The sequence below is a fragment of the Gossypium hirsutum genome, chromosome D10 (assembly GCF_007990345.1).
Source record: "Gossypium hirsutum isolate 1008001.06 chromosome D10, Gossypium_hirsutum_v2.1, whole genome shotgun sequence".
Classification (NCBI taxonomy): domain Eukaryota; kingdom Viridiplantae; phylum Streptophyta; class Magnoliopsida; order Malvales; family Malvaceae; genus Gossypium; species Gossypium hirsutum.
Genome location: NC_053446.1, coordinates 54,871,845 through 54,894,717, shown reverse-complemented (window position 1 = coordinate 54,894,717; position 22,873 = coordinate 54,871,845). Strand labels below are relative to the sequence as shown.

At 32.9% G+C, this 22,873-nt stretch overlaps 1 protein-coding gene across 1 annotated transcript; it reads left to right on the top strand.

Moving 5' to 3' along the window:
* The first annotated feature begins 12,644 nt into the window (after positions 1 to 12,644).
* LOC107916290 (pentatricopeptide repeat-containing protein At1g79490, mitochondrial) lies at positions 12,645 to 15,517 on the top strand. The gene has a single exon (XM_016845476.2). The coding sequence runs from the start codon at positions 12,777 to 12,779 to the stop codon at positions 15,249 to 15,251; it is 2,475 nt and encodes an 824-aa protein (XP_016700965.2). The 5' UTR covers positions 12,645 to 12,776; the 3' UTR covers positions 15,252 to 15,517.
* Positions 15,518 to 22,873: the final 7,356 nt, after the last annotated feature.

The following is a 22,873-nucleotide window of genomic DNA, read 5'->3' as shown; positions in this document are numbered from 1 at the left end:
TTGAGATAAATTCATTCTCCTAATATGATCCTATTTTATCTCATGGTAACTATTACATCTTTCTTTATGAAAAGTTAGTTACTATCAAATAGTAATTAAGTCATTCATCACAAAGACGAACAACATGTGGCCATGTTGACTTTTCATCATCCATGTAATGCCAATGAGAGGATATCATTTCCCCATATCTTATTCTATGAATTCCAATGTTGTGAATGACGCTACATATTGTAGAAGTCGTATACCTAACGCACCAACTTTCGATTCCTTATCTATTTGAACTTAACTTTTACTTACATCAAAGTATACGAGTAACACATACATAGTATGTCATCTACTCAAGATTAAGGTATGCCACACTTTAAACATCACAAGTGAATAAATTTATAAAAAAATTTACGATCTATTCTTCTTGGGTCCAGTTCGATGTACTGTCAGTCCAGTCAATCACATTTACGTCTCTATCTTTGGGGAGTCATCCTCTCAGATGCCTAAGACAAGTATCTCCCCAATTGGACTCGATAAATGATATATTAGTCTTTCAATCAGTTTTCTCATTTTCAATTAGACTAAGGATATGTTTAGGTTCGTATACTAACACAAGTTATGAGGACATATTTGCTTCTATTTTGCTTTGCATGCAAAAACCATATGAGGACATTATATAAAGTATATTAGTGTAATCCATGAATTATTTTATTAACCAATTTGTTCAAAAAAATTTAGAAGTGTACATAGATGAAAATACTACACTTAGGGCACCAGATCCAACAAGTTGTGCAAGTCTTTGGTCTTAAGTGAACCCTATTAATGACCTAAGTAGTAGTGAACTGCTTCAACCCAAAAATATATGACCTTGTTGTTTAACATTACTTGAGCCATCTCTTGAATGATCTTGTTCTTCCTTTCAATCACTCTATTCTGCTGAGGAATCTTGGCAATAGAGAATTCATGGGAAATGCCCTTCTCATCACAAAACTCAATAAGCTCTTGGTTTTCAAATTCCTTTCAATGATCACTTCTAATCCTAACAATGACTTCAATGGTTCTTTCTTTCTCGATCATGAGCCTTTGGAAGAGTTTCTTAAATTCTCTGAGAGTTTCTGATTTCTCCTTCAAGAATCTTACCTGGGTGTAACTAAAGAAGTCATCCATACATACCAACACATACATGTTACCTCCAATATTCTCAGTTTGCATTGGTCTAATAAAACATATGTGAAATAGTTGAAGTAGAGCTGTGGTTTGAATCTATACTAATAGTTTATGGAACTCCCTATGTTGCTTCTCTTTGAGACAATCTCCATAAACTATAGGTATAATTCCTCCTAGTTTTGACAAGCCTTGAATTGCACCATATTGAACCAGTCTTTGCAATCAATGATAGTGAATGTGTCCTAACTTCTCATGCCATAGTTCTAGATCAGACAGTCTTGCCTTGTTGCACCTGGATGGAAGGACTTTATAACAATTGTCAAAAGTATTGGAACCCTTCAAGATTTATTCATTCTGCCTTGAAGTTACCACACGCTTATCTTTTGTGAAGTTCACAAGCATTCCCTGATCACAAAGCTGAATAATTTTGACTAGGTTAGGTTTTAGGCTATCAATATATATTACATTATTTAGATTAATCATCCTATCAACTGCAAGTGTCTATTTGCCATAAGTCTTCCCCTTTTTCCCATTGCAAAAAATAACATTGCCCTAATAGCCCTGATGAGAGGTTACTGGTCATATGGTGTGAACAACCACTGTTAAAGTACCATATATCATCAATTGAAGCTTTGAGTGAGTGATGTGCAACAAACAAACACTGTTGATCTTTTCTTCTCCACACAAGCCTATGCTTCGTTCAAATAGTGCCTGAAGTAGTGGGCACAACTTGTGGCACTGTTTTATTCCATTGAAGATCTTTGAGCATATTGAAGCAACGAATCCTGATATGGTCTGAAACACAACAGTAATGACAAATGATTCTTTTTCTAGTAGATGGAGCTGATTTCTTCTAGATTTTAGGGCTTTCTTAAGCTTTTACCAGTTTAGAGCATTCTTGAATATAGTGGTTTACCTTTGTCTATGTAGCCCAGTTCTCTTCTCTTTTGATCCCTTTTTCCAATTTCTATAATCACATTCAACTTGCTAGTGTTGCAATTGAATTTCTCAAGAGTTTGACTTACATTTTTCAGTTCTTCTTCAAGGTTTTCAACCCTTTTTTATTGCTCATCAAGCTCCATTATCATTGCATTTACTTGTCCTTTAAGCATGGAAACTTATTTTTTCAGAAAATTATTCTTAGTTGAAAGCTTTGAGTTAACTTCGCTAAGAAGATTCCATTTTTCCAACATGAGATTGTATCCTTTCAGTAATTGATAACTCTTGAAAAGAGTTATATTTCATACCTTTAGACCTAGTTAAATGTTTGTACTCAGGTACACTTAGTGGCATTTTAGGAAATTTTATTAGTATTTTTATCATTTGCATTAGGAGCTTGGACTATTTTTACATGCAAAATACTTTTAATTGTATGTGGAAGACTTGTGTTTTGGTGGTTTGCCAGGTGTAGGATATAGAGAAAGAAATAAATGAGTGAAGATTTGCTGGGGTAAAAGGTTGGACAGTTTGCCATCTTGTATGCCATGGCAATTTAGGAAGATGACCGAGTCAACATTCAGCGCATACTAGTTTTAGCCCAAATCTACTTGCACAAAAAAATAGCCTAAAAAAAGAGAACATATCGTGAACTATTGGAGCTATTCTAGGAATAAAAAGCTTATAAAAAAGCCAAAGGAGGAAGCTCTAAGTGTGAAGATCTGGAGGCAACAATTGAGGGTAACGGCTGAGTAGAGACGAAAAGGGGAGACCGAAGGCAGTCCCTTTCAGCCATCACAGGACATTGTGCTACTGGATTACAGATTTATTTGGCGACAGTCATCTTCTTAAGTTCTTCCATTATTTCTTATTCTGTTCTCTATGAATTAATTTGATCAAAACAATGTTGGGTGTTATTTCAAACTTGAATTTTAATCGCCGACCCATGAGCTAAATCTCATAGGGTCTGGATTACATGATGAAAACTTTTATTTTCTTTAATAGTTGAAGCATATATTTGACTTAATTTACTATTTCATTCAATTTTTTTATTTCCCAAGTGTGTGCGTATATTCTTTAGATATAGATGAATGTGTAGTATACCCATAAAACAAAATCTGAATTTGGAAAGGTTGGATTAGTTGGACCGTAATTGAATGATATGAGTAAGTACTTGAAAAATACTTGTAGTAGACTCTAGAAATAGAGCACGTTCATATGGAATGAAGACAAAACAGTGCAGGGTACAATGCTAAGGCCTATAGACATAGGCCAGGTAACTTGATACCTTGCTTTCGAAAAAAGCAGGTCACTTTATGTCTCTTCTGAGTAGTAGATTAAGTATGATTTTGCTGAGGCATTACTGAAAGTAAGGGAAAATTCTTAGTAATCCCAACCTTCCAAATCAACATCTTAGACCTTCAAACCGTTGTCGCAGCATCTTTGCCATAGCAGTCTTAGTTATTTATTTATTCTATAGCATTTTATTCACGTAATTTATTCTCGTAATTGCCATTGCATTCTTACTCTTACTTTGCCTTAGCATTTTCCAATATTAAATCAGCATACATTTCGCACTCATCTTTATTATTTTAATTTATCATTACGTACTTAACTCAGTTTTGCCATAACATTAATCATTATCATAACTTCACTATTTCTATACCTAACTCGATCACTGTGGAGACGATCTCACTTATCATTTTATTACTTGATTCGACGTGTATACTTGCACAATTTTCTTAACATATCCACACGTGACAATAATTTCTTATGTGCCTCTTCTTTATTGCACTCCATCGATTCACAATCAGAAACATCTAATTCATTTACCTTCATTGTGAAAGCAACAAAATTGCTCACCTGTTCATCATCAGACTCAACTAGTTTCCTCATCACTCCAAGTCACACAGAAAGGCTTTTTCTTTTTTTTAGAGTATTAGCACATTTCATTTGGATATACCCAAATCTATGTCACTCATGACATTAAATTTCCTATTTCTTCTCCTTAACAAGTTTTCTTGACTCAAATTTGTCTTTGAATTTTCCCTTCTAGATAGCCTTGAATGACTTAGATCATTTACTCCTTCCAAACTGCTTATTTTCTATCTTGTTAAACCCTTGAGTAACAAAGCCAACTATTCTTGCATCTCCTTGATAATAGTGTTTTGTTCAATGAACGCAATTTCTACTACTGAAGAGGCAATGTTATTATCATATTTCAACTTGCCCTTCTTAGCCTCTTCTAAGTTAATTTCAAAGATTTGAAGAGATCCAATTAACTCATCTATCCTATAACATTGATATCCCTGGCCTTCTCAATTATAGTTACTTTTATGTTGAACCTCTCATGTAGTGATCTAAGCACATTTCTCACTAGTTTAGAATTTTAGTACTCATTCCCTAATACAAAATTCTCATTGGCCAAGTCACAGAGTTTTGCATAAAACTCTCCAATGGTATATGTTTCTTACATCCTCAAAGTCTCAAATTTAGTTATCAACATTTGAAGCTTGGATTGTTTCACTGTATCAGTCACTTTATGAATTGTCTCTAGCATTTCCCAAGCTCATTGGCTTCAGTACACTTAGAAATTCTCCTAAACTCTTATGCATCTACCCCACAAAAAATAACATAAAGTGCTTGAAAGTTGGCATTAGTAGTCCTTTCTTCTTCAGTGGTCCAAGTTAACACTAGGGTTTTTACTTATTCAACTCTAGTGAAGGGATGGGTCCATCCAATTCAAACAAGTCTCCATGCTTATTCATAAGTTGACTTAATGAAAGCTTTCATCTTAGTTTTCCAATAAGCATAATTTACTCCATCGAGCATAGGGGGACTTGAGACTGAAGATCCTTCCATTACAAAGTAAGAAAATCAACCAGGATAATCACTATTTGTGTTAAATGAGAGACTCTGATACTAATTGTAGAAATGATAGGGGTTACTTGTTTAGCAAACTGAAACTGTGGCTAAAATGGTGCTTGGAACTATGATCATAGTTTCAACCACAAAATCAAAAGTGTAGGAAAAGTAAATATGAACACTGAGATTATTTATGCAGTTTAGCCTTAGTCTACATCTACGGGGCTTTGCCTAGTGCAATGATGCACTATCTTTCTTATAGTACAATGAACGGTTTAAATCCTAACACTGATCTAACTCTCACTAATTTAGTGACCTCACCATTGTACAAAGACTAAATCACTCTCACACAAAGCTTCCCCTGAAAAGCTTAGCTTTGCAACTCAAGAGACTCTTTTAACACCCCAAAATAGGGCTTAAGAGTTTTAGGGGTATTTTAGAAATTTTAACCTAAATGAGCTTAGAATTTTGTAAGGTTGATACTTGATAGTGTTTTCGACTATGGTATCTTAACTGTCAAATCAATTTTTGAAAAAGTGTTTTAGAAGCCTTTAATTTTGAAAAATGATTGTTTTGTAACAAAGTCAAAATAGTAGCCATTCATATTACAGTTTTACCATTTTGTAAAATTGAACCTATTTTTCCCCATCAACATGTTTTTCAAGTCTGTTTCTTTTCCCTTTCAAACTTGTGTCGCCCCTTGTTATATCCTTAACTATTTCATTGATTCTTGATTCCTAAACCATAATACATTGATTTTCTATCATTCCTAAGTCATATATCACCATAAATCTCCAAGAAAAACACCCAAAACTCCATAGATTTCATCATATTCTTCAAACGTGAGGTTTTTGGATTTACGTTGAAACTCGTTCATTCTTTCAACAAAGGTAATTATTCATGTATTCATGGGTTGTTAATGTTATTTATACTCTAGAATTGAATTATTAGCCCTCAAATCGCATGTTTTAAATAAAAGTTGAAAATCGAGCCATTAATGGTAGATTTTGGGATTTTGCATAAAAACTTGGTTTCAAAGTGTTTTTCAACTCATTTTAGCACGGTTAGAAGGTTTTTAAACTTATCTTAAAGTTTTGTTAATGATTTCTCATGTTTTAATGAATTTTGTGAAAATTACCTAAAAGATGTCGAAAAATGTCGATACCATGAATTGCGTAGATTTGTCTAGTTTGAAGGTTGCGGATTAGGCGTAGATGACTAAGTAAATGAACGAAACTGATTTTAAGCAAAAAGGTTGCGTATAGATTGAGATATTAGTATATAAAGTTTGTTGTGTTAATAGCTTAAGTCACATGAGAACTTAGCTTAAAGCTTGTGTTTAGTTGGTTTGAGTGGGTTCTTAGTTGATATTTGACTATGGCTATTGCATGATTTATGTGTGTAAAGTTTTGGATTCGTTAGAGCTTGTTACGAGCTAGGGAAGCATTAGTTGAGCTTTCGGTTTTCAACAAAAGTATAAAGTGGTGAGTGTAAGAAATTGCTACTTGTAAACATGAGTCATGTGTTGTTGGGAATTTAGATGTAGCCTAAACCCCCTGCTCTAAATTCTGAGTGTAAGTTTCTTGAACCATACTTTTCTTGTGGTATATAGTTATATAATATGAATGATATGTAATATGTGGATATGGTGCTTATTGTGTAAAGTGCAATTATATACATGTAATAAATGTGTAATATACATGTTATATGACAATGCCAATTTTTGCAAAAGATGCTAATATGCAGTTTTAGTGCATGGTTAGTCGATAAGTAATATGTGATGCTTTTCAGATATTTTGGCCTTTTGATCTTGGACCCATTGGATATAGTTGGCATGCCATAGGATTGCGAGTATTCACTTATATGTATAGAGGTTTTGGGCGTTAAGGCCTTGGGACATGTTTGGAGGGATAAGGGAATGTGAGCTAAACTCCATTCAACGGGACATATGATGGGAAATAAGAATAGTGCTAGCTATATGCTTCACTTTTGGGGACATGTTTGACTCTACGAGTCTATGTGGTGTAGGGAGATCTATGTATCCAATGTGTGATGATAGAGCTCACTACATGTTTCATAATCCAAGTGTCATCTTATCGTATTTTATATAATTGTGCGGTATATGTTCTATGCTTGAATGAATATGTATATGTGTTATGAGAATGACCTTTTTAGACTAAGCATGATTTAATACTATTTGATGGTAGACTTAAGAATGTGGTACTTGTGAGTAAATAATTGGTTGTGTTGCATAATGACATGTTTGCGTTGTAGAAATTCTTACATTCATTGAGCTTGTTAAAGCTCACCCCCTCATTTTAACCTATGTAGATTAGTGACATCATGGCGTGGGCAGTGTGGTTTCCAAGGGAGTGATCGAAGGAAGTCTAGTTATTCTTCGTAGGTGCTTCATTATTTTTATTTGTTTTTGCGAAAACGTGCAATGTGGTAGGATAGTTATAGTTACGTTGATTTCTAAACAATTGACTTGGTTTCTAAGGATATTATGTTATTACTACTGCTTAGGATTGTAGACGTTGAAGCTGGCATGTTGATAGTTGTTCGGACTCATTTTTGGTATTTTCTACTATTGCTTATGTTGTACGATTGGTTATTAAAATTAGTAGTTGATGCATGTTGATTAGGAACTATTGGAGATGAATTATTTGCTCCACTATACTGCATTTTTAGCTCCAGTAGCAGAGGTATTGATATTGGGCTTGAAAAATCGATACCTATGTGAATTAAAATGTACAAGAAACAAAATAGAGATTTGGTTTCAATACCTTTGCTCGAGTATCGATACTCGGAGAAGAAATATTGATACTTGATTCGGCGGTACCGATAATTTCCGGCAATGAGGTTTTCATCGTGAAACAGTATGCTCATTTGGTATATTTTTCCAAGTGGTATTGATCTCACTCAAAGGAAATATCGATACCTGGATATCAGTATCGATACCTACGGACACTTTTATGGAATTTTGCTAATTAGCCCCTAAGCATAGTTTTGACTGAACGTATGATTATTTAACGAATGATTTGCATGCAATAATGATATTTAATTATTTGGACGACTTAAAACTTATTCGGTTAATAAAAGATGATCGTGTTGATTGCATCTAGTTTCCTATTCACTGTACATAAGACGAGACGGTGGTGTGGCATCCCGTACTCGGGCTTGGCGACCAGGCCCAGTATAGGGTGTTACAACTCTCTTGATTGCTTAAAAAAATAATGCTCACAATCATGTTCCTAACTCAAACAAATTTGTGCTCTATCAAACGCTAAATCTCTCGGTTAGTTACTTAACCTAGGCAAAACTTAAGTTTATATACTACTTAAAATTTCTTTGCATAATAGCTTTAATCTAATCACTTTTCTACAGAGTAAGACTAAAAGTTAGCATAAGATAAAACTCTCATAAGAGTCCCAGTGTAATTCAAAGTCTTCAATTGTAGAAAGTGACTTCACTAAAATAAATAGTCCAATGCTTTTCTTTTTCTAAAATCTACCAACTCTTTAAAAGGGCAAGTATGACAATGAAACAATGTCTGAACACTATTTCAACCTCAGAAACAACCACAGAGTGAACCTTGCCTTCATATGTGTCAACAAAAAGTCTTCTATGACTTTATTTAATATTAGGTTTAGTTAAGGTAATATGTTTTTTGAGTGGTGTTCTTAAGATGCAATTGTTTGTTGTTTTGAAATTTTGGTCACTTGTGGCAAGAAAGTAGATTTCTAATATATTTTTAGCAATGATTTGTAGTCAGTTTTACTAAGGTATTGATGATTTCTTTTAGGCTATTGATTGGAGTTGTTAATTAGGGGCTTTGATTTTGTCTTTATGGTATGTGGTTTGGTGTTTAAATTTTGAGATTTCTAATTTTCGATGTTAGTACCGGACTGAGTTTTTGCTGATGGCCTTTGAATTTCAGGATTTAGTTTGGGTCATTAGAATTTGGCAATGTAGCCTTGAAGGAGAAGATTAATGGCTGGCAGATAAAACTAGAAAAGGATGTAGTTTTGATGGGTGTTAGTAATGCCTCTCTTGAAGGTAATAAGTGATGCAAATTTTGATGCCAGTAATTATTGATAACTATATATTGTATTTGTTTCATTTAATTCACTATACTGTATTCCTGTTTTTTCAATGTGAGTATATCTCTACCAATTATTGAGCATGATTCTACCCTTTCGCTTCATCTTAATTTACATTTTTGCTATTAACTAAGTGCCTACAATCAATATCCTTTTAATAATCAATTCAAGGTTAATGTCTTAAAATAGATGGTGACATAATTGATGAATATGAGTTGACAATTTGTTTTTCTTTTTGGAAAGTGCAATTTTAATCATCCATGGATAGACAATAAAAGGAGCAGGGACCACAGCATGCATGAAAATGTGTTGTTAAAAAGTTTCAGGTGAGGCCTGTTTATAATATTTTGCTGTCAAGTTTTTGCATTTATTATCTATATATATCTTAAGTTGGATTCCCCTGTTTACAAACTTAGTTAACTCACTGGAAAAAATTAATCCATCAAGACGAGGCCATAACCATGATCCCATAAATGGGATAAGGAAATTAATAGTATAAATTAACCCATAAAGGAGCATATGCTCTTGTTCAATGTGTTAGTATTGTGTTTCTTGTTCGATGTCGGCCTTGATCTTGGTAATCATTGACTTGCTCTTATCTCTTTCTTAGCATATCAAAGATTTTTAAGGCTTCGTCAATAAGTTCAGGGAAGCGAATAGACTAGCAAACACACTTGCAAAAGTTGTCGTACAAAGCTCCGGAAATTTTCAAATATACGAACGGAACTTGAACAGAAAATGAAGAAATAGGACAAGACTCCAAAGCGTATATTAAACTACTATATTTAAGGTTATATTCGCCTCCACCTATATTCTGTGTGCAAAAAAATTTCAAGCAAATTAACATCGAGGATACAATAAAGCCGATGACTATTTGCGTTTTGCATTGACGAGAATAGTCCACTAAGCATTGGGCAATTTATAACAAGAAAATCAATTTCTACAAAGAATTTATGCAATAATTCTTTATAAAACAGTCTAATAATTTTAAAAAATGAGGAACGATAGAAAGAACTTTAGAACTTCTTGGTAAGATTTTCAAATGAAATCTCATTACTATTTATAGGAATTTTCATATTTCTTTGTAGAGATATATTTCAATAGGTGTCTTTTCTGAATAATATCTTTAAGAAGACATATAATTATTCATTTAATATAATAACTATTCAAATAATATTGTTTGAATAGTTATAATTTTGTTAAAGATTAAATGATATGACTCTTAATTAATAATTAAAAGAATTAATTTTTAATTAATTATACTCATTTATTTATAATTATTGAATCACTATAAATATTTGAAAATATTCCACTGTAATTATTATCTTTGGAATTTGCTTGTTCTTTTAGGGTATGACTTAAAGTAACGGGAATTAATGTTTTTAATTGGCTTATTGTCCATCTTTTTCGTGGTACTAACGTTGTAAATTTTAATAGTCTAAATTAGAGTATGCCTTTTTGTTTGGTGTACTTTTGTTACGTTTGGTATAGTTCATTTTTATATAGGCTTTGGTGTGTAATGCCAAGTCATGCCAAGTCATGCCAAGTACTAAAAGTGATCATGGATCGAGTCGGGTCGTAGTAAAATTTTAGGTCTATTTATAGGTCCGGGTTTGGTCTAAAAATGAGTTTAAATTTTTGTCCAAGTCCAGTTCGAATAAAAAATTAAAACTCGAGCTTAATTTAGCCTGGCCAAGCTCGTCCGTATTAAATTTTTTTATATTTTTTATATAAAAAATAAATTTTAAAAAAATATAATACATATAATAAACTAAAAATTTTAAAATAAATGTTTCTCAACAAATTGAAAATAAATAAATAAAAAGACATTATACTTAAATAATACTAAGATAAGTGCAACTTAACAAGCACATGCCTCTAACAATAGTAGCAAAATTAAAAATAAAATAATAATTATATAATATCCAAACAATAATAACAAAACAGTAGCAATAAAATAGTGAAATGATAGCAAAATAGAGACAAAAAGTAGTAATTTTCTTCTTTTGCAAATTCAGGTCGAGCGGAGCCCGGGCAAAAAAATCTTACATGAGGCTCGAATCATTTTCTAAACAAGATTTTTTTTTCAAACCCATTTTTCGAACTTATATTTTTGCTCAAACACTCTAACTTTTTAGACAGAACTTCGAGCCAAAACCCTTCTACTTTTCAAGAGGAACTTCGAGCCGAGTCAAGTGAAATGTATCATGATCAGGTCTAACCAGTGCATGTCAATTGTTAAGGCCTTGTGATCCTTCGAAATTATGTGGTTATTCTCACAACAATTAACTGTTAAATATTTATTAAAACTAATACATGTTATACTATGTATGAGTTCTATTAAAAACTAATACTTGCTATGTATGAGTTCTATTAGAAAAGATTATGGAAAAGAGCATTTTTGAATTAATGTTAGTTTTCTAGATTAAAATATGAATTTTTTAAATTTAATATTGTGTTTGTTTTAGTGAAACTAATTTTCGAAAAATGATTTCAGGAAAATTTATCGAACAACGAAAATATTTTACAAGAATTATCTAAACACCGAAAAATAATAATTTTTTTTCTAAAAAATCGATTTATTTTTCAAAAATCATTTTTTGTTGTTTTCAGTGAAACAGCTGGTGACCCAACTATTTGAATTTTTTATCATTAGCTGTAAATGATTAATTGAAAAATGACATGTTAATTTTTAAAATTGGCATAACGATAACTTTAATCTTCAAACATTTAACCCAGTATTGAAAGGAAAATGAAAGTACCTTTGAAATCATCAAATTTCAGAGTTAAAGCTACAATAAGTATAATCAAGTTCAGGGAGTGGATAAGTTGATTGACTAGGGGACCCGAAAATTCAAACAGTGCCATGAAAATGAACTTGCATTATCGATCACTAGATCTGACATCAAACAACGAGTTTTGTTGGTAAATAGGAGCTATAATAGTGCTGCCACCTCATCTCTTTACAATGTTGTCCGTGCATTTGGCTTAAAAAAATGAAAAATAACAAGAAAATAATAAAATGACCCAAAAGTTACAAGATAGCCAATTCAATTCCTAACCTAATTTTAATTCTAACAACTTTAAAAAAGTTTTAAGTTTACCCAAGCTAACAAAAAAATGAGTTAATTGGCATTGAAAGATATTAAGTTCTCAACTATTTGAAGTATAAGAAAAGCAATGTATTTGAAAGTTATCTAGTTTAATAAAAATATATTTTTTTATAAAATATTTTTGTTTTATTTCTAATTTACACATTGCGTTTTGAATTATATTTTCATATAAAATATAGGATAGAATTAGATAATATGTAAACATTAAGAGCTAAATTTTTAAAAATTAAGACTAAATTGAGACAATATGTAAATATTTATGCCAATTTTAATAGTTGTCATGCTATCTTTCTATAAATCATTTAATGGTTGGTGACAAAAAAAAACAGTCAAATAGTTGAGTGACCATTTTGTAATTTTTTATAGTTGGGCGACCAAAATAGAAACTTAATAATAGTTGGGTGACTAAAAATGGAATTTTCCCTCAAAAAATGAGTAATTTGGCTATTTGCCACGTCAAATTACAGTAAAGGTTCCTCCATTGCCAATTCAGTAGGGTTTAAGGTTTTGGCCTCCCTTGGAGAGATTACCAACACAAGAGAAGATCGTCTGGTAAGCATTTCTACATCTACCAAACCCTAGCATTTTCCTCCTAGTTATTTCAATGCTTCATACCTTGAATCGTAAACTTTTCCCTAGAAATCTCTGCTTCATTCTCAAACTAAACCCTAACTCTTTCGCTAGTTCTTCAACGGACCTGAATTCTAGCAGAAATGCACTCACTAAGTGCTCCAATAGCTTTAGTTTCTTTAACTCTTCAATGGGTATCAATCAAATTTCCCCCTTCCATACTCTTTATAAAAACCCCAATTTTATTGGAAACCCTAGAATTGTAAGAAGTTACTGTTCTGGTGAGTGGACTGAGGATATAGAGTACTTAGATGAGTCGGGGAGTGTTATATACTCTGGTAAAGGTATCCGGTCAGTCGAGCCGGGGCTTGACGATCATGTTATGGTGGGTGGGTTAAAGAAACCATTTTTGAATGCCTCTGCAGTTGCTAAGATTGTTGAGGTTGTTAAGAGGTGGAAATGGGGACCAGAATTAGAGACCCAATTGGATAAACTACAGTTTATGCCTAATATGACTCATATAATTCAGGCCTTGAAGGTTATCAAAGATAGCGATGCATCATTGAGTTTGTTTAGATGGGCTAAGCGACAATCTTGGTATGCCCCGAGTGATGAGTGTTATGACATGTTGTTTGATGGGTTAAATCAAAGTAGAGACTTTGATGCGATTCAATCATTGTTTGAGGAGTTGGTCCAAGAGTCGAGTGGTAACGAGGTTTCATTATTTAGTGCATACAATCGGGTGATTCAGTTTTTGGCTAAAGCTGAGAAATTGGAGGTATCGTTTTGTTGTTTCAAGAAGGCTCAGGATTATGGTTTTAAAATTGACACTCAAACGTACAATGACCTTATGATGTTGTTTTTGAATAAAAGTTTGCCTTACAAGGCATTTGAGATATATGAGAGCATGCAAGCGGCAGGATGTTTGTTGGATGGGTCTACATATGAGTTGATGATACCTAGCTTGGCAAAATCAGGCCGGCTTGATGCAGCTTCTAAGCTCTTTCAAGAGATGAAAGAAAGGAAGTTTCAGCCAGGCTTTAGTATCTTTGCATCACTTGTTGATTCAATGGGGAAAGCTGGGAGACTGGATACATCAATGAAAATCTACATGGAAATGCTGGGCTCTGGGCTTCGGCCATCTGCTACTATGTTTGTTTCATTGATCGACTCCTACGCAAAGGCTGGGAAGCTAGATACTGCACTTCGGCTTTGGGAGGAAATGAAGGCAGCTGGTTTTAGGCCGAATTTTGGCTTATACACGATGATCATTGAGTCCCATGCAAAATCAGGAAAGCTTGATCTTGCAACATCAATATTTAAAGAAATGGAGAAAGCTGGGTTTCTGCCCACTCCGTCGACGTACTCATGTCTCTTAGAAATGCATGCAGCCTCTGGACAGGTAGATTCTGCGATGAAGCTCTATAACTCAATGATAAATGCAGGTTTAAGGCCCGGATTGAGCACGTATACAGCTCTTTTGACCCTCTTGGCTAATAAGAAACTTGTGGATGTCGCAGCAAAAATCTTACTTGAAATGAAGTCCATGGGATATTCTATTGATGTTAGTGCTAGTGATGTTCTAATGGTTTATGTTAAAGATGGTTCCATTGAGCTCGCCTTGAGGTGGTTAAGTTTCATGGGTTCATCGGGGATTAGAACAAATAATTTCATAGTTAGGCAGTTATTTGAATCATGCATGAAGAATGGTTTATATGAGTCAGCAAAGCCTCTCCTTGAAAACTATGTGAACTCTGCTGCGAAGGTGGATCTGATTCTTTACACATCAATTCTTGCCTATTTGGTACGATGCCAGGAGGAACACAATGAGAGGCATTTGATGGCAATTCTTGGTGCAACAAAACACAAAGCTCATGCCTTTATGTGTGGACTACTTACTGGCCCAGAACAGAGAAAACAGCCAGTTTTATCGTTTGTGAGGGAGTTTTTTCAAGGTATTGATTACGAGTTGGAAGAAGGGGCTGCGAGGTACTTTGTCAATGTTCTCCTAAACTATCTTGTTCTGATGGGGCAGATAAACAGAGCTCGCTGTGTTTGGAAGGTTGCCTACGAGAATAAGCTTTTCCCGAAGGCAATAGTTTTCGATCAGCATATTGCTTGGTCACTTGACGTTAGAAATTTGTCGGTGGGAGCTGCTCTTATAGCTGTTGTGCACACCCTCCATAGATTTAGGAAAAGAATGTTGTATTATGGAGTGGTACCGAGGCGTATCAAATTGGTTACAGGACCCACTCTGAAGATCGTGGTTGCACAGATGCTGAGCTCTGTAGAATCCCCATTTGAAGTTAGTAAGGTGGTTTTAAGGGCCACCGGAGACTCTGTTATGGAGTGGTTCAAAAAACCGATTGTTCAGCAGTTTCTTTTGAATGAGATTCCATCAAGAGCTGACATCCTCATGCACAAGCTGAATATACTGTTTCCCAGTTCTGCACCTGAAATTAGGTCATTGACCCCACCTAAGCCACTCATTGCAGGGAAGGGAATTTAACCTTGTATGTAATGATAGTTGGGATTGAATAGAGGCTACCTAACCGTGAAGCATGATTGTATCTTAATCTTAGTGGTTTTCTTTCATCCACAAAACTTCCCCCGCCCCCCTCCCCCCCTAAAATTTTCAAATTATGTTTCACAGTGGACATATTGTGTAAAGAGGAATAAGAGATGTTTATGGTCTCTGTTTATTGCTTGACATCCTCAATCACACAAGTGGTTTTCTTTTATGTCCCCACCTTATAATTTTCTTATAGACCCCAATTCTTGTTCTTGAACTTTCTATCAAAAGCTGCAGTCTCAAAATATGATCAGATCAGAAAGTTTGAAAAAAATAATCTTTTATTCAAGACTGTTGACATGAAGTGTTACACAAGGAACGCTAAAAATGGTCGTACTTATGTCGAACTTTCGTTCTACAACTACTTTGTTGTACCTCTTTTTGGAGTCCGGGAAGTCAAATACTGATCCATTCACCATCCGATGTCCGATAGCTGAAGGTGAATCAGGTTGCCTGTTTTCCAACTCTTGATATGGGTTTCTATCACCCTGCTTGCAGCGATGATGAGACCTGTTAGGAACAGTATGTAGGCTCCATTGAGGGGGGGGTTATATTCGTCCTCCAGATTCCTACACCAGTTCCTGATGATACTGTGTGAATTTCGCATCCAAAATTTCCAGAATCTATTTGTATGGGTGAATTTCCACCAACTTCGGCTGAGATATTAACCTAAACCAAAATCAACCAGGGAGAATTTGAAACTAAACCTTTTTGGTTTGACGTGCTGGTAATAAAAACTCCTGGATGATATGTTGCACGTTTGAGACAGTAACTTCCCAGGAGACCTCACCTTCATTCTCCACATAGAGTAACAATTGCTTTGAATCTACATACAGGGAAATGACAAATTTTCTTTTGATGTTTTCCACTATGAAATTTGCATATACAGAAAAAGAAATGTTCCTCACGACTTCATTGAGCGAAGCAGAAGAAATTTCAATCCCATTGGCAAATTCATCAGTTATGATTGATTTCATATCAAGCTTTGCTTTGGGTTAATTATTTGCTTTGGTCAAATTATAGAGTAAAGAATTTAAAATTAAATTATACTCCAAGTCTTTATATATTTCGTACATTTGGAATTTAATTCTATTTTTATTTTTAGGAATTTGGTCACTCTACTTTTTTAATTTAAAAATTCAAGTCAAGTTGTTACCACGGTTAAAATTCTTTTGTTAATTTCACTAATATAACAATTAAAATACTGATGCGGATTTTTATTATTATTAAAAACGACTGCTCGAACTTATCATGAATGATTTTTTAAAACTTAAAATAGTGTTCTTAAGATGAATTGACATTAACATTTTAATCAAAAGTACTAATAATATTAACTATTTAGACTAAATAATGACATTTAAAAGTAAAAGACCATATTATATCAAAAATTAAAATATATGACTTAAATATCAAATTTCAATATTATATAGAGGTCAAAACTAAAATTTGTAATAGAGAAAAAAGAAAAAGCAAGGCAAACTTAAAAGAAATAAAAAGTTAAATGCGTTGGGACATTCAAATTATATAGGGCATTGTGGATGTGATTGACATGTGTCAATTTTAAAAATTTTATAATGTGTTTGGATGAAGAATATGAAGAAAGATTTTCATTTCTATATTACTAGAATTTTAAAATTTTTAAGAATTTTGAAAAGAAATCTTGAGTAACTCAAATTCCACACAAAGATGTGGTTTTTATGACTTTTATTTAATTTGAATACATATTTTATGTTATTAAAATATTTTTATATTTTTATAAATCTAATATATCTATATTTCATATTTTTATATTATTTATTTTTAATATCATTATTTAACCAAACAAAATAATTAGAAATACTAACATTATAAAAACCTCTAGAAATTTAAAAATCTCGTATCCAAACTTGCATTCAAATTATATATATTAGATTTTATCATATTCACGATGTGGGTGAATAAAAATATTTTATATTAAAAAAATAGATTTATAAAAATATATTAACAAATGACTATTAGTGGAGTGGCAAGGGTTCTTTATATGAATTTGGTTGTATTGACCCGTGACACCAATTTAGTCAGCCAGTTTATATCTATACTATTAATAAAATCCTTGACCAAGTAGGTATCACGAGTTAATCAGACATCAACTGGATTAGGAAATTATAAAAATAACTCTCCATATTTAAATGTGTTATATTATTTGAGGGTACTTAATCTTTTTTAATTTAAAATAAAATAAAATAAAATAAAAAACCTATGGTGGGATTTCAACCATGTCAAATTACATTAGTAAAAATTTTAAATTTACGACTCAACAAAAGTTTTACTTTAATTTATTTATGAACACTTTATTACCTCCATGAATTGTATATCTATATTCATAATATTGTTAATCGAGTTAGAGTCACAAGTTAACTCGACACTAACTCACATCATGATAAAGAATTGTAGTGTATTTAGTATTGTTAATTTGATGTATTTATATGTTTAGATTTCGTTTTACTTATAATTTAATCTAATTTTTATTTTAATATCGTACATATTTAATAATTTTAAACTATACGATTCATTATTTGTTGAAGGTTACCTTTAAATACATATATTTTTAAAATATATAATTTTCAGGTGTGATAAATTGTATAATATTTATAGGGTGAAAAACTCAATAATGGTAAAATTCATTGCTTCCAGTTCATTGGTCCTAAATGCATGATAACTTGGAGAATTATCTTTGGGAATATAGTTTCTTTAAATGTAGATAAAAACCGTAATATAATTTTGAGATAAAATCAGTTTTTTTTGGGTCTAAGTTTTGAATAAACCGGTTGAAGAAAGATCGACGCATGCCGTTAAGCTCTGATTATGACAAATTAATAATTGAAGCCAACATCCGCCCTTACTAGGTCCAGGCGCAGATGACAGAGACAGAGACAGAGAAGTCTAAAGAGTAACAAAATATTATTAACAAAAAAATAGAAATTAAAGGAATTAAAAGAAATTATTATACCAGCGGCTTCATGAAAGATTGTAAGAAAATAAAAGAAGAAATAAATGATGGAAACAATTATCTTTGAATCCATTTTCCTTTTCTTCTTCGATCTTCTATGTCCTAAACTATTGGTGTAACACCCTAAACCTGACCTAAACGTTAAGGGCAGATTATAGAGATTACAGCGCTCGTAAAAACATAGTCAATTAACTTACTCAAAGAAAAAAAACTTAATTTTAACTCCATAGTAATAAAGTTATTTAATTATCGAAAACACAAGTTCTCAAGATTGCGTTTAAGGACTTAAACGAAAATCTTGTTTTATTAATTTTATAAAAATAATCCCCAAAGTTTAACCAATTGAATTGTAAAAAGTCGTAATTAATTTCAAAACCTTGTAGCAGAAAAATACTTTTAAAATTCTTACCTCTTAAAATCATAAGATCCATTAGTTATGTTGTCTTGGGTGCGTTTACAAGTTTTAAATAAAACGTCCACGAAAACAAATACCAAAACTAAAAATTTAACGTTCCAAAACAAATTAAAATCCGAAAGACCATAATGTCCGAAATTTAAAAAAAAACAAAAACAAATCAACTTATACCAAATTGTGTGAACCGGGCTTTGAAGTTGTCGCCAAGTCCTAAGTAGGAAGTACACCTAAAACGAATTAAACAAACAAGTGAGCTAGAAGCCCCTGCGTGTGACCCGACCCACAAACAGATATACATAAATAATGGACACGTTTTCAGTTATAGATTTGACATATACTCACATACAGAATCGGATATGTACAAACCCAAATATGCCCGGGCCCAAAGCATTAAACAAGCCCAATACAGCGAAAAAAAAAACAAAAAGCAAAAAAACCTAGCTCTAAGCAGCAAGCCACCAGCAACAGCCCCCAACGCCTTCAGCAAGCGTCCAAGCGCCGCACGTCTCGGGCTGATCTCTCCTCCACGCACGCGTTTCTCTCCACGAACACCTGCAAAAACACGGACTCAAAGAGTCACGGAGAGAAGAAACAGAAAAAAAATAGCATTTAGATTTGATTATTTTTCGATTTCGGGCTATAAAAGGCCATTTATATTGTGTAAATAGAGGGTTTTTTGGAGTGTAAAAACAGACGAAAATAAAGAGAAATACTGAGATTTCAAAGATTTTTTTTCGAAGGTGAATCGTGTTTTTATTTTTTTATTTTTCTTATTTATTTTTCATATTTATTTTTCATTTAAAATATAAAGAAAAAGAAGGAAAGACTTACCCATACGCCGAACCCGCCGAGTCATGGCCATCTCCGTCGCAATCGGAGCCTTGGCGCAAAGGGGAGCGGCGGTGCTCAAAGGGTTGAGGGAACCCTAAAAAAATCCTACAGAAAAAGAAAGAGTCTGAAACTTTCTTTTAGTTTTAATTTTGTTTCTTTTAAAATTTAAAAGCAAAGACGAAATGGTGCTGTTTGGGGAAGGGGGAGCCCGCGCGTCAGACCTTAAATGGTCTATTTTCGCATTCGGTCCACCTAGTCTTGCGGTGTGTTTAAATTAATCTTCTGATTTCTTTTAAATTTTTCCGCAAGTTTTATTTCTGTTTCAATTTGGCCCATGTTGCTGCGCAGCGTTTTGAGAGACGGGAATAATTTCCCTTTTGGTCCTCCATTGTCGCTTGCGCATTCGAGTTGGTCTCATTTATTTATTTATTTCGAATTTGCCCCCATTTTTCTGTCTTTTGTTCAATCTGGATCATTTCTTTTTAAGCTATTTTATTTTTAAATGTTATTATCGTGATTATGCTCTACCATTATTATTATTTTTTGTATATATATTTTTTTGTTATTATTATTAACATTATTATTGCCGTAATTATTATTATTTCTATATTTAGATACGCATCTTTTATATAGTATACATATACATATTTTTTTATATTATATATTTAAACTTTATAAACGCATGCATATATTTTTGTTGTACGTTGTTATATTGTTTTTTCATTTTTATATACTTTATATTTTATAGATATACATATATATTTCTTTGATTCTGTAAATATATGCATATGCATTTTTTTCTTTTATTTTATTTTGAATACATGTTTTCTGTTTGATTTATTGGATATATTTCATTCCTTCTATTTGCATGTATACTTGTATATATGTTAGATATATGTGTACATATGTTTGCAGCTTTACTGTTATATTGCATTTGTATATATATTTGCAAATATTTATTCGTGTATGTGGTAAATTAAAGTATCTGTATCATATTGTATATTAATTTTAACATACCCTTTTGAAAATATATTTTGGTTTTAATTATTCATAAAGTTATTTTCTAGATTTAAAGGTTTTTTTTTGAATAAAAGCATTATTTGAGGTTTGGGATTTTCGAGGGAAATTAAGCCCTAACGTATTGAGTTCTAATTTTCTTTGTCAATCTTAAATGATCGAGAATATTCTTTATTCAAAATACATGAGCATAAAAATCATTTTTGAGAATTTAACTTGTTGTGCCCTAACGTATTGGGTGTGGCCTGTTACTTTCTCAAAATGAAGATTTTCACATAAAATAAAATTGATATTCAAAGTTCGGGGATTATGAGGAATTGTACCCTAACGTATTGAGACTCGATTTCTTTACATGACTTGAACAATTGATTATCCTTTTTTAAATTTCATCATTTGAGTTGATTTAAAAATCTTTTTAACCTTCGACACTAAGGCATTAAATGATCAATTTGGTACCGATTTTGGGCGTTACGAGGATGCTAACTCTTCCTCGTGCGTAACTGACTCCCGGACTCGTTTTCTCAAAATTCGTAGACCAAAATAATTTTTAAGGTGGGCCGGTCACACCTTAATAAAGGATCGGTGGCGACTCCAGTTTTATTTTTAAAAGTCGACAACCAAATTTTTTGTTTTCAAAAAACGGTTTCGACAGGATATATATATTTATAATCATATACAAGTGCGACACCGGTATCGAAGTAGATTCTTACTCATAATATACACATGCGAATAACATATCAAAATGTCATAACAAATCCAGAAGCATATATCGTTTCGGACAATCATAAATTTCAAAAATTATATATATATCGGATCATAATGTCATATCAAAACAGAACAAATTCTACCCCTATCCGCTACACATCAACTCCGTCCAACCAATCACACTAAATAGGACTACAAGAATTCATCCATCCAATCACATCGGGTCATGGTGGCATGTCACTCATAATGACGCAATTGAGCTGCCGAATAAATATTGCGGTTTAATCGCCAAAATTGCAGTAATATTGCCAAAAAACACTTCCTCCATAATATCAAAACTCACCCCAATGCAAATACAAATTCATATTAACTTACGTACATAGCACATAGGTGGTATGTCATGCATACCAAAACACATATTTTACAGAGCACAACACAAAACTTATACAGATCGTATCATATCTTAGTTCTTATATTAACACTTATTCCATATAAAGATGTCATGCGTAATCAAACACATAATTACGTTTTCAGAGTTACTAGAACACAGATCGTACTTACATTTTTCACGTACCTTAACCACATCACGTACTGCCACATATTGACAACTGTCACATTTTGGGTCTTATTTAAGCCAAACAGACCCCATGAAAGATATAATTACACATTTCTAGGTCAAATGGGCCTAAGTGAAAATTTTTCAAAAAATGGCACCCATACGGCCTACCTAACCACCCCGTGTGGTCACATACGTCTGTGTGCCTCACACGGCCTACCCAAGTTTCTCATGTAATCGCACACACCCGTGTGCTCCACACGGCCGACCACTCGGTCATGTGACAAATGACAGTCTCAAAACAACCTCAGTTTTCTCGAGTTTTTCAAGTTCTAAATGATGTTTCGGGTTAAAATCACACACCTGATGATAATTTTGATAAACCACGCAAATATCGCACTCTGAATCCTACAATCATTCATCAAACCTCACTAATTAATCATCAAAACTCATCCAAAAAATAACTTCCATAAATCAAACGTCCAGCCCCTAATACGAAATTCAAACACTTACTTCTCTGAAACAACATTGAAATCGTATCTACTCCGCTGAAAGGTTACGTTGAAATCGTATCTGCTCTGCTGAAGGGTTCTAGCTTTTGTACCCTTCGCCTTATCAAAATCACAAACACACTTAACACAACGTGAAATGAAAACTAAACACCAACACCTCAAATCTTATTCAAGAACAAATTAAAGCTAAAATAACAGAAAAATAGCTTGATAAACTTACACCACGCTTTGAATTACGATCGAAGAGAGAATCTTACACATGTACAAAGAAGAAAATTGAAATGACAGCAAGCAAAGCCAATGGAAATGAAGAAAAGAAATAAAATAAAAGAAAGAAGAAAAATAGAGAAGAGGGGAAAAAAGAACATGAGAGTGGGAGAGACAATTTGGTATAATTTCTTAACCACCCACATCCTAGTAAGTCCCTACAAATAATCACTCACGATTTCCTTATAGTTCAAAACAAAAACAATTTCCGCTTGCCCACACAAGGACTCGAACACAAGGCAAAAAAAAAAAGAACTAACAATTAGG